This window comes from Bufo bufo, chromosome 6 (genome assembly GCF_905171765.1).
Source record: "Bufo bufo chromosome 6, aBufBuf1.1, whole genome shotgun sequence".
Classification (NCBI taxonomy): Eukaryota; Metazoa; Chordata; class Amphibia; order Anura; family Bufonidae; genus Bufo; species Bufo bufo.
The window spans coordinates 6,267,490-6,280,761 of record NC_053394.1 but is presented as its reverse complement, the minus strand read 5'-3'; the positions used below and the strand labels follow the sequence as shown (position 1 = coordinate 6,280,761).

The window sequence follows — 13,272 nt, the reverse complement described above, 5'->3', positions numbered from 1 at the left end:
GGAAACAAACACCAGTTTATGTGGTGCTGCCTTGTGAGTTCCCACAATTCACTGGTCTAAAGTAGCAGAATTGTGATGGCAGCTCTGTATGTGACTTGAATCTAAAAAGTTATAGCAGATTAGTGAACGCAGCTTTGGATGTGTCTATTATATATAGCACTGGCTGTGAGTAGAGCATGAGACAAGATATAAGAGCAGAATGGCGAGTTCAGCTCTGGCTGTAACTGGGCAATAAGATATATTATCACATCACTATAGTGAATGCAGCCCTGACTGAGAGTAAAACATAATGCATCACATAAGGGCAGTTAGTTCAGTGAGTTCAGCTCTGGCTGTGCCTGCAGCGTTATCTGCTGTAATCTATAGGTGACCTGTGGTGTAATACTCAGGTGAGGTGACACGATGGATGGTACCTGGCATCAGTCCTCCGCCTATATATGAGGAGGAGGAGGATGGGAAGTGTCAGGAAAATGGGTGTGATGTGCCGTGTGGAATGTGAGGGCGGCCGAGTAATGAGCGACCGCAGAGCCCATCACATGAGACAATGGACTGACTGTGAGAGCGAGAACATCCCCCGGAGCCGAGGACCAAGCCGGCCCGTCACCCCAACATCAGAGCTTACACCGCATCCGGAAAGTCCTCACACCCTCTCACTGTCCTCACATTTTGTGCTATCAGTTCCCCCATCATTCTGCCCTCAGTCCCCAGAATGAGAAAGTGAGAAGAAGGTGAAAAATCTTTACTGATTTACTGAAAAGAAGAAACTGACATCTCACATTGGAATAAGTCTTCATCCCCTTTACTAAGGACATAAGTCTTCAGCCCCTCTGGCAGTGATTCCAGCCTCCAGTCTTCTTGGAGATGATGCCACAAGTTTCACACCTGGATTTGGGGATTTTCAGCCGTTCTTCTCTGCAGATCCTCTCCAGCTCTGTCAGGTTGGATGGGGCCGTCGGTGAGGGGCGACAGCTCTAGCAAGAGTCCTGGGTGTTCTTCTATGTAAGAATTATGGAGGCCACTGTGCTACTGGGAAGTTTCAATGCAGCAGAAAGTTGTCCCCTTCTCCAGATGTGTGCCTCCACACAATCCTGTCTCTGAGCTCTACAGGCAGTTCTTCCCTCCTTTGCTTGGTTTTTGCTCTGATGCATTGTCAGCTAAGAGATCTTCTATAGACATGATCCGGAGAAATGGGAGGCCCCAGAGCTAAATGTCAATGTGACCAAAAAGGGGCTGAAAACTTATGTGAGTGGGAGATTTTAGTTACATTTCTAAAAGTCTCATTATTGGAATTGAGGGCAGAATGGTGGGGGAACAATAATGTGAAGAAAGTGAGATGGTGTGAAGACTTTCTGGATCAATTATATATCAGTAGTGGAATGTGATAAGAGAAGCGGCTGATATCAGTCACATATGATGTAAGCGTAGATTGTATTCCCCTGTCCTACAGTCATCCTCTCCTCTGAAATGGCTGATAACAGGGGGCAATAGACTGTATTCTCCTGTCCTACAGTCATCCTCTCCCCTGAAATGGCTGATAACAGGGGGCAATAGACTGTATTCTCCTGTCCTACAGTCATCCTCTCCCTGAAATGGCTAATAACGGAGCAATAGATTGTATTCTCCTGTCCTACAGTCATCCTCTCCCCTGAAATGGCTGATAACAGGGAGCAATAGATTGTATTCTCCTGTCCTACAGTCATCCTCTCCCCTGACATGGCTGATAACAGGAAGCAATAGACTGTATTCTCCTGTCCTACAGTCATCCTCTCCCTGAAATGGCTGATAACAGGGAGCAATAGACTGTATTCTCCTGTCCTACAGTCATCCTCTCCCCTGAAATGGCTGATAACAGGGGGCAGTAGACTGTATTCTCCTGTCCTACAGTCATCCTATCCCCTGACATGGCTGATAACAGGGGGCAATAGACTGTATTCTCCTGTCCTACAGTCATCCTCTCCCCTGAAGTGGCTGATAACAGGGAGCAATAGACTGTATTCTCCTGTCCTACAGTCATCCTCTCCCCTGAAATGGCTGATAACAGGGGGCAATAGATTGTATTCTCCTGTCCTACAGTCATCCTCTCCCCTGAAATGGCTGATAACAGGGGGCAATAGACTGTATTCTCCTGTCCTACAGTCGTCCTCTCCCCTGAAATGGCTGATAACAGGGGACAATAGACTGTATTCTCCTGTCCTACATCATCCTCTCCCCTGAAATGGCTGATAACAGGGGGCAATAGACTGTATTCTCCTGTCCTACAGTCATCCTCTTCCCTGAAATGGCTGATAACAGGGGGCAATAGATTGTATTCTCCTGTCCTACAGTCATCCTCCCCCCTGAAATGGCTGATAACAGGGACAATACACTGTATTCTCCTGTCCTACAGTCATCCTCTCTCCTGAAATGGCTGATAACAGCGGGCAATAGACTGTATTCTCCTGTCCTACAGTCATCCTCTCTCCTGAAATGGCTGATAACAGGGGGCAATAGACTGTATTCTCCTGTCCTACAGTCATCCTCTCTCCTGAAATGGCTGATAACAGCGGGCAATAGACTGTATTCTCCTGTCCTACAGTCATCCTCCCCCCTGAAATGGCTGATAACAGGGGGCAATAGATTGTATTCTCCTGTCCTACAGTCATCCTCTCCCCTGAAATGGCTGATAACAGGGAGCAATAGATTGTATTCTCCTGTCCTACAGTCATCCTCTCCTCTGAAATGGCTGATAACAGGAGGCAATAGACTGTATTCTCCTGTCCTACAGTCATCCTCTCCCCTGAAATGGCTGATAACAGGGAGCAATAGATTGTATTCTCCTGTCCTACAGTCATCCTCTCCTCTGAAATGGCTGATAACAGGGGACAATAGACTGTATTCTCCTGTCCTACAGTCATCCTCTCCCCTGAAATGGCTGATAACAGGGAGCAATAGATTGTATTCTCCTGTCCTACAATCATCCTCTCCCCTGAAATGGTTGATAACAGGGGGCAATAGACTGTATTCTCCTGTCCTACAGTCATCCTCTCCCCTGACATGGCTGATAACAGGGGGCAATAGATTGTATTCTCCTGTCCTACAGTCATCCTCTCCCCTGACATGGCTGATAACAGGGGGCAATAGATTGTATTCTCCTGTCCTACAGTCATCCTCTTCCCTGAAATGGCTGATAACAGGGGGCAATAGATTGTATTCTCCTGTCCTACAGTCATCCTCCCCCCTGAAATGGCTGATAACAGGGACAATACACTGTATTCTCCTGTCCTACAGTCATCCTCTCTCCTGAAATGGCTGATAACAGCGGGCAATAGACTGTATTCTCCTGTCCTACAGTCATCCTCTCTCCTGAAATGGCTGATAACAGGGGGCAATAGACTGTATTCTCCTGTCCTACAGTCATCCTCTCTCCTGAAATGGCTGATAACAGCGGGCAATAGACTGTATTCTCCTGTCCTACAGTCATCCTCCCCCCTGAAATGGCTGATAACAGGGGGCAATAGATTGTATTCTCCTGTCCTACAGTCATCCTCTCCCCTGAAATGGCTGATAACAGGGAGCAATAGATTGTATTCTCCTGTCCTACAGTCATCCTCTCCTCTGAAATGGCTGATAACAGGAGGCAATAGACTGTATTCTCCTGTCCTACAGTCATCCTCTCCCCTGAAATGGCTGATAACAGGGAGCAATAGATTGTATTCTCCTGTCCTACAGTCATCCTCTCCTCTGAAATGGCTGATAACAGGGGACAATAGACTGTATTCTCCTGTCCTACAGTCATCCTCTCCCCTGAAATGGCTGATAACAGGGAGCAATAGATTGTATTCTCCTGTCCTACAATCATCCTCTCCCCTGAAATGGTTGATAACAGGGGGCAATAGACTGTATTCTCCTGTCCTACAGTCATCCTCTCCCCTGACATGGCTGATAACAGGGGGCAATAGATTGTATTCTCCTGTCCTACAGTCATCCTCTCCCCTGAAATGGCTGATAACAGGGGGCAATAGATTGTATTCTCCTGTCCTACAGTCATCCTCTCCCCTGAAATGGCTGATAATAGGGGGCAATAGATTGTATTCTCCTGTCCTACAGTCATCCTCTCCCCTGAAATGGCTGATAACAGGGGGCAATAGACTGTATTCTCCTGTCCTACAGTCATCCTCTCCCCTGAAATGGCTGATAACAGTGGGCAATAGACTGTATTCTCCTGTCTTACAGTCATCCTCTCCCCTGAAATGGCTGATAACAGGGGCAATAGACTGTATTCTCCTGTCCTACAGTCATCCTCTCCCCTGAAATGGCTGATAACAGGGGCAATAGACTGTATTCTCCTGTCCTACAGTCATCCTCTCCCCTGAAATGGCTGATATAAGGGGGCAATAGATTGTATTCTCCTGTCCTACAGTCATCATCTCCTCTGAAATGGCTGATAACAGGGGGCAATAGACTGTATTCTCCTGTCCTACAGTCATCCTCTCCCCTGAAATGTCTGATAACAGGGAGCAATAGATTGTATTCTCCTGTCCTACAGTCATCCTCTCCCCTGAAATGGCTGATAACAGGGGGCAATAGATTGTACTCTCCTGTCCTACAGTCATCCTCTCCCCTGAAATGGCTGATAACAGGGGGCAATAGACTGTATTCTCCTGTCCTACAGTCATCCTCTCCCCTGAAATGTCTGATAACAGGGGGCAATAGACTGTATTCTCCTGTCCTACAGTCATAATCTCCCCTGAAATGGCTGATAACAGGGGGCAATAGACTGTATTCTCCTGTCCTACAGTCATCCTCTCCTCTGAAATGGCTGATAACAGGGGGCAATAGACTGTATTCTCCTGTCCTACAGTCATCCTCTCCTCTGAAATGGCTGATAACAGGAGCAATAGATTGTATTCTCCTGTCCTACAGTCATCCTCTCCCCTGAAATGGCTGATAACAGGGGGCAATAGACTGTATTCCCCTGTCCTACAGTCATCCTCTCCCCTGAAATGGCTGATAAGAGGGAGCAATAGACTGTATTCTCCTGTCCTACAGTCATCCTCTCCCCTGAAATGGCTGATAACAGGGAGCAATAGACTGTATTCTCCTGTCCTACAGTCATCCTCTCCCCTGAAATGGCTGATAACAGGGAGCAATAGACTGTATTCTCCTGTCCTACAGTCATCCTCTCCCCTGAAATGTCTGATAACAGAGGGCAATAGATTGTATTCTCCTGTCCTACAGTCATCCTCCCCCCTGAAATGGCTGATAACAGGGGGCAATAGACTGTATTCTCCTGTCCTACAGTCATCCTCTCCCCTGAAATGGCTGATAACAGGGGGCAATAGACTGTATTCTCCTGTCCTACAGTCATCCTCTCCCCTGAAATGGCTGATAACAGGGAGCAATAGACTGTATTCTCCTGTCCTACAGTCATCCTCTCCCCTGAAATGGCTGATAACAGGGGCAATAGACTGTATTCTCCTGTCCTACAGTCATCCTCTCCCCTGAAATGGCTGATAACAGGGGGCAATAGATTGTATTCTCCTGTCCTACAGTCATCCTCTCCCCTGAAATGGCTGATAACAGGGGGCAATAGATTGTATTCTCCTGTCCTACAGTCATCCTCTCCCCTGAAATGGCTGATAACAGGGGGCAATAGATTGTATTCTCCTGTCCTACAGTCATCCTCTCCCCTGAAATGGCTGATAACAGGGAGCAATAGACTGTATTCTCCTGTCCTACAGTCATCCTCTCCTCTGAAATGGCTGATAACAGGGGGCAATAGACTGTATTCTCCTGTCCTACAGTCATCCTCTCCCCTGAAATGGCTGATAACAGGGAGCAATAGATTGTATTCTCCTGTCCTACAGTCATCCTCTCCCCTGAAATGGCTGATAACAGGGAGCAATAGATTGTATTCTCCTGTCCTACAGTCATCCTCTCCCCTGAAATGGCTGATAACAGGGGACAATAGACTGTATTCTCCTGTCCCACAGTCATCCTCTCCCCTGAAATGGCTGATAACAGGGGGCAACAGACTGTATTCTCCTGTCCTACAGTCATCCTCTCCCCTGACATGGCTGATAACAGGGAGCAATAGACTGTATTCTTCTGTCCTACAGTCATCCTCTCCCCTGAAATGGCTGATAACAGGGAGCAATAGACTGTATTCTCCTGTCCTACAGTCATCCTCTCCCCTGACATGGCTGATAACAGGGAGCAATAGACTGTATTCTCCTGTCCTACAGTCATCCTCTCCCCTGAAATGGCTGATAACAGGGAGCAATAGACTGTATTCTCCTGTCCTACAGTCATCCTCTCCCCTGAAATGGCTGATAACAGGGAGCAATAGACTGTATTCTTCTGTCCTACAGTCATCCTCTCCCCTGACATGGCTGATAACAGGGGCAATAGACTGTATTCTCCTGTCCTACAGTCATCCTCTCCCCTGAAATCGCTGATAACAGGGGGCAATAGACTGTATTCTCCTGTCCTACAGTCATCCTCTCCCCTGAAATGGCTGATAACAGAGGGCAATAGACTGTATTCTCCTGTCCTACAGTCATCCTCTCCCCTGAAATGGCTGATAACAGGGAGCGATAGATTGTATTCTCCTGTCCTACAGTCATCCTCTCCCCTGAAATGGCTGATAACAGGGGGCAATAGACTGTATTCTCCTGTCCTACAGTCATCCTCTCCCCTGAAATGACTGATAACAGGGGGCAATAGATTGTATTCTCCTGTCCTACAGTCATCCTCTCCCCTGAAATGGCTGATAACAGGGAGCGATAGACTGTATTCTCCTGTCCTACAGTTATCCTCTCCCCTGAAATGGCTGATAACAGGGAGCGATAGACTGTATTCTCCTGTCCTACAGTTATCCTCTCCCCTGAAATGGCTGATAACAGGGAGCAATAGATTGTATTCTCCTGTCCTACAGTCATCCTCTCCCCTGAAATGGCTGATAACAGGGGGCAATAGACTGTATTCTCCTGTCCTACAGTCATCCTCTCCCCTGAAATGTCTGATAACAGGAAGCAATAGACTGTATTCTCCTGTCCGACAGTCATCCTCCCCCCTGAAATGGCTGATAACAGGAAGCAATAGACTGTATTCTCCTGTCCTACAGTCATCCTCTCCCCTGAAATGGCTGATAACAGGGAGCAATAGACTGTATTCCCCTGTCCTACAGTCATCCTCTCCCCTGAAATGGCTGATAACAGGGACAATAGACTGTATTCTCCTGTCCTACAGTCACCCCCACCCCCCCTGAAATGGCTGATAACAGGGAGCAATAGACTGTATTCTCCTGTCCTACAGTCATCCTCTCCTGAAATGGCTGATAACAGGGGCAATAGACTGTATTCTCCTGTCCTACAGTCATCCTCTCCCCTGAAATGGTTGATAACAGGGAGCAATGGACTGTATTCTCCTGTCCTACAGTCATCCTCTCCCCTGAAATGTCTGATAACAGGAAGCAATAGACTGTATTCTCCTGTCCTACAGTCATCCTCTCCTCTGAAATGGCTGATAACAGGGAGCAATAGACTGTATTCTCCTGTCCTACAGTCATCCTCTTCCCTGAAATGGCTGATAACAGGGAGCAATAGACTGTATTCTCCTGTCCTACAGTCATCCTCTCCCCTGAAATGGCTGATAACAGGGGGCAATAGATTGTATTCTCCTGTCCTACAGTCATCCTCTCCCCTGAAATGGCTGATAACAGGGGGCAATAGATTGTATTCTCCTGTCCTACAGTCATCCTCTCCCCTGACATGGCTGATAACAGGGGACAATAGATTGTATTCTCCTGTCCTACAGTCATCCTCTCCCCTGAAATGGCTGATAACAGGGAGCAATAGATTGTATTCTCCTGTCCTACAGTCATCCTCTCCCCTGAAATGGCTGATAACAGGGGGCAATAGACTGTATTCTCCTGTCCTACAGTCATCCCTTCCCCTGAAATGGCTGATAACAGGGGACAATAGACTGTATTCTCCTGTCCTACAGTCATCCTCTCCCCTGACATGGCTGATAACAGGGGGCAATAGACTGTATTCTCCTGTCCTACAGTCATCCCTTCCCCTGACATGGCTGATACCAGGGGGCAGTAGCTTGTGTCTCACCTGTCCTGTCTTCTCCTTGCAGACAGCCTGCTCATCGACTACCAGTTCACTTTCAGTCTCATCCAGGAGGATGATCGTCACCATACGGCCATCAACTTCATCGCCAACCCCGAGCAGGTGAGCACCCCCATGTGTTCGTCTTGTCCCCCCATCTGCGCCCCTCATCACTGTCAGTAATCCGACGGCTGTGACAGATGGTCTCCCTGAAGAGCGTCACCCCCTGATGTCAGGGCGCGGATGACACCGCAGCAAATGACAATTATAACAGTCAGATTTCTTGTAGGAAGTTGGGTGACATCCAATATGGCTGCCATTGGCTCCCAGTCCTGAAATGCAGAAGCTTCTCGCTCCTCCGATACACAGGTCTGGGTGCATTAACCCTTCAGGGGTGCTTGGTGAAGAACCCTTCCGGAGATGATTTCTCACCCACAGATTAAAGCCGTCTCTTAGAGCTGTATTATTATATCTGGCCTGTGTGTGTCAGTCTTCACTGTAGTTCTAACATTCTATTCATGTCCTTTCCACATATGTGAGTGCTGCATGGAATTGTGGGAGGACACACATTCTTTCTGCCCTTAGTTTTGAGTAATATTGCCGCCATTGAACGCGCCCCGTGACGCCAGCCGTGTCCCCAGTGCAGTCCTTCCTCCATTTGTCATGTTTATAGCCTCTCCCAGACTTTGCGCTGTCGCTTGTTCGCTCACACTGTGCCCCGATATTACGACCGCACAGAGGAGGGTGACAATCATGTATGTGTGCCCCAAAAGAGAGCTAGCGGAACACTCCCCCGCTTCAGGGGCCACACTGGGCTGATTAATATCTGCCGTGTTTATTATATTCTGTTTACGTTGCTATGGATACAGGAGCTCTTTATTTGTATCAATTACCGCGTGTATAACGACACAATGTCGCTGCATCGCTTACATACACGATATCTGCAGCTGAGCCCCACTGTGTCATATGCTCCACTCACATCCAGAGCTGCAGTCACTATTCTGCTGCTAATATGCCGTGATTTACCTGCAATTTGTGATGTGACCCCAAAAAAAAACTTTCTTGTGACTTTCATGTGAACCCCCAGAATGCACGTCCATCTGGTCACAGGAATCAAGCAGAATTGTGATTGCAGCTCTGAGTGAGACCAAATGTAACTCAAGAATAGAACAATAGAGGTGAAGAAGGGTTTACTAAGTCAGGATGCCTGGGGAAGGGGGTAATTTTGAATGCAAGTCACCAGACACTGAACACACAGGAAATGATGGATTATTTCAGCTCTGAGGCTGCAGAATTGTAATGCAGCTGGTAGCAGAGTAGAAGTGTTATTATTTGCTTGTAATGTCTGTAAAGTTTGGTGTCTTTGTTGTGGAGCGTCATAATGCACTGACAGCGGTGCTCAGTGTCAGGAAGCTGCCGAGAAAGCTGGACAGGGCTTGGATTTTGACGCCTCGTCCTCTGGGCGTGATCACATATACAGGGTTTTCTTATCGCTTTTCTCTTTTTCAGTCAAATAAGAACTTGGACATCTCCATCAATGCCTCCAACAACTTCAACCTCAACATCACGTGGTCAATCGGGTCTACAGGTAAGAACCGGGGCTGGACCCACAGTGTCAGGATTAGAGAGGGAAATTCCGAGGGTCCTAGTGCTCGGGCTGCGCAGTGACATCGGGTGATGGCGAGGTGACTGTGCCCGCGGTGTCTCTCTATGAGGGAACGTAGCGGATGCAGTGACCGTGTCCGATTTCTCAGTTCGGTTTTACTTTCCTGTTGCAGGAGTCCCGCAGGTTTAGCTCGTTGCTGTGCAGCCCTGACTGAACTGTGGCCTGTGGACGTGGGATCCTTCATTTAGAGGCTGATAGTCCGGACACTCCAGTACTGCAGTAACAGGGGCTTCTGGGAATAGTTGTCCAAATAAATGTGAGAAATAGGATGATAGGAGATAAGGAGGAAGTATAATTGTGGCAGCAGAATGACGATAATCTGCCGCTGTGGGTGGAGCTTTAGGAACAGGAAATTGAAATCTTAGTATCAGGGGATGGGCGGAGTCATGAGACGCATATATTACATTATCACCCAGCATCAGAATATAATATTGTTACCCATTTACGGGTCTCCTCTCCCGTCCTTCTCTTCCTCTCTGTTCTTTTTGCCGTTTCTCTTCTTGTCTTATTCCTCATCTTCCTCCTTCTCTCCCTTCTCATTTCTTCTTTTGATTTCTTTGTCATGTTCCTTCCTTCTCTCTTCCTCCTCTTCCATTTCCTCTTTTCTCTCCCTCACTTCTTACCTCTTTTACTTCCTTTTCCCAGTTTCCCCCTGCTTTCCTTCCTACTTAACTCACTCTCTTCCTTCCATTATCCTTCTCTTAATATACTTCTTCTTTGCCCCTTTCCTATCTTCCATCCTTTTTACTTATCTCTCTTCCCATTTCTCCCTCCTCCTTTCTTCCTCCTACTCTCTTTCTTCCTCCTCCTCCCACCCCCTCCCTTCCTCGTCCCCCCTCCCTTGTTCCTTTTCCCCCTTCTTCCTCCTCCCTCCTTTTCTTCCTATTCTTCTCTTCTTCTTCTTCTCCTCCTCGCTCCCTTCTTCTTTTTCTCTTCCTTCTTCCTCTTCCCCCCTTTTCTTTCTATTCCTCCTCCTCTCTTCCTCCTCCTTATCTTTACCTTCTTCTTCCTGCTTCTCTCTTCCTCCTCTCCCCTTTTCTTGCTTTTTCTCTCTTTTTCCTCCTCCTCCCTCCCTTCTTTCTCCTCCCTCCTTTCTTCCTCCCCCCCCCCTCCGGTCTTTCTCCTCCCTTCCCTCTTCCTCCTCCCCCTTTTTCTTCCTATTCCTCTCTTCTTCCTCCTCCCTCCCTTTTTTCTTCCTCCCACATTTCTTCCTATTCCTCTCTTCTTTTTCCTCCTCCCTCCCTTTTTTCTCCTCCCTCCTTTCTTCCTCCTCCTCCTCCCTTCCTTCTTCCTCTTCCCCCTTTTCTTCCTATTCCTCTCTTTTTCCTCCTCTCTTCTTCTTGCTCCTCTCTACCACTCCTCCTCTTCCCTCCCCTCTGCCTCACCTATTCTCCTCTTCTTCCTCCTCTTCCTCCCTCCCTTCTTCTTCCAACTCTCTTCCTCTCTCCCTTTTTTTCCTCCCTCCCTTCTTGCTCCTCCCCTTCTTCCTGCTCCTCTCTTACTCCTCCCCATTTTCTTCCTATTCCTCTCTTCTTCCTCCTCCTCTGTTCCTCCTCTCCACTTCTTTCTGCTCATCTCTTCTTCCTCCTCCCTTTTCTTCCTATTCCTCTCTTCTTCTTCATGCCCATTTTTCTTCCTCCTCTTCCTCCTCCCACCTTTCTTCCTCCTCTCCCCCCTTTTTTCCTATTCCTCTTTTCCTTCCTTCCTTCCTTCCTTCTTCCTCCTCCCTCCTCCCCCCCTTCTTCCCATTCCTCTCTTCTTCCTCCTCCCTCCTTTTTTTCCTATCCCCCCCACTTTTCTTGCTATTCCTCTCTTCTTCCTCCTCCGATCTTCCTCCTCCCTGCTCCTTCCTGCTCGTCTCTTCCTCCTCCCTCCTTTTCTCCCCCCCATTCTTCCCATTCCTCTCTTCTTCCTCCTCCGTCCTTCTCTTCCTATCCCCCCCACTTTTCTTCCTATTCCTCTCTTCTTCCTTCCTCCTCCCCCCTTCTTCCTGCTCTTCTCTTCCTTCTCCCTCCTTTTCTCCCCCCCCCTTTATTCCCATTGCTCTCTTCTTCCTCCTCCGCTCTTCCTCCTCCACTCTTTCTCCTCCCCCCTTCTTCCTGCTCCTCTCTTCCTGCTCCTCTCTTCCTCCTCCCTCCTTTTCTTCCTATTCCTCTGATCTTCCTCCTCCCAGCTCCTTCCTGCTCGTCTCTGCACCATTTTCTCACATTTTGGTACTTTCCCCTGTTTTCTCTACTTTTCCCATTCTTTTTGCGCTGATCCCTGTCGTTGTGCCGCGGTCCGGGTCCGCGGTAATTAATGACGTCCTGTAACCCCGCGGTTGTTGCAGTGTGACTGAAGCTTCATTAACATGTTACGTTTCCTCCTCGTATAATTAATAGGACGTTGCCGGTGGTTCTGTAGTATGAAAATGTGAAAAATAAAATGTTGGTGTTATGAAATGTGGCGATTTTAATTAAGATAAAAGCTTCCTGCGACCGGAGAGACAAAGATCCCGCGTCCTGCGTAATTATTACCCTTAACATTGATAGCAGACAATAGGCGCGGCGGCGCTTTTATCTGCACTCGCTCTGGGGCGCCGGCCCCGCTTTCCTCTTCCCTGGGGATTGCGCCTCTTTATCTGGAAAGTTTTTCCTTTCGGCATCGATGACTTTAGAAAGAGACATCGGTGGAGGACGCGGCGCTGGGGGGAGAGGACGTGGGAAGACGGAGAATCTGCGTGCGCCGCTCCGAGCGCCTCTATTGTGTCCCGTCCTGCAGGCGGCGGCTGCGACAACGATATTTACATATATTAATGAACTTGGAGAAAAGTGGAATTTTCAAAGATAAAGCGACTTCTCTTATGGGAGCAGATGGAATCTGAGAAGGAACGGAGCGAGCGACGCCATGAATGAAGCGCACAGAAGTTATAATGAGATTGGGGGGGTATCAGAGGCACGAAGGTGGGGTGTCAGCTCCGGAAATGACAAGGTCATGTAAAGGTCATCAGAGTTACTAACCTTGTCATGGATTCAGGGTATAATCACTCGGCGCGGTCATATCTACCGACTGGAGGAATCATAGATATGTCCAATTGTCATAAATGCAACAGGGTAACGCAGTGTTAATTTAAAGGGCAAGTCCATCTTTGTAGTATTTTAATTGTTCCAATGCACCCTAAATCCAACATGAAGCAAGTTTTCTCACTACAGCTCCTATGCGGAGCTGTGTGTCTCCATGGTAACAGACTACAAAGGAGCCTGGTGTAGTCTGATCCTCCAGTCACACTCCCTCCCATCTGTCCCCTACTACTTGCCGATCAACCAAATGTACAGTATATGGTGACAGATAGAAAGCTGCAGGATCCGGCTCCGCAGGGCATGTTTGCTGACTGTTGCTATGGATACGCATTGATCTGCCTAGGGGCTGTATACAAAATATTCAAGGCTGATTCCAAAGTCGTATTTCAGATGCACTGGAGAAATCCTTTAATCATCCCATAATGAAAAGTTCTGCAATAAACGTTGTTTT

The 13,272-nt window shown here is 47.9% G+C and overlaps 1 protein-coding gene across 1 annotated transcript in view; it reads left to right on the top strand.

Annotated features, from left to right (window-relative positions):
- Nucleotides 1–13,272, top strand: part of ATRNL1 (attractin like 1) — a 453,110-nt gene that overhangs the window by 224,687 nt on the left and 215,151 nt on the right. Inside the window, exons 22-23 of the mRNA XM_040438845.1 lie at nt 8,125–8,219; nt 9,606–9,684. Of these exons, the coding sequence (XP_040294779.1) occupies nt 8,125–8,219; nt 9,606–9,684 (174 nt within the window). The remainder of the gene's footprint in view (nt 1–8,124; nt 8,220–9,605; nt 9,685–13,272) is intronic.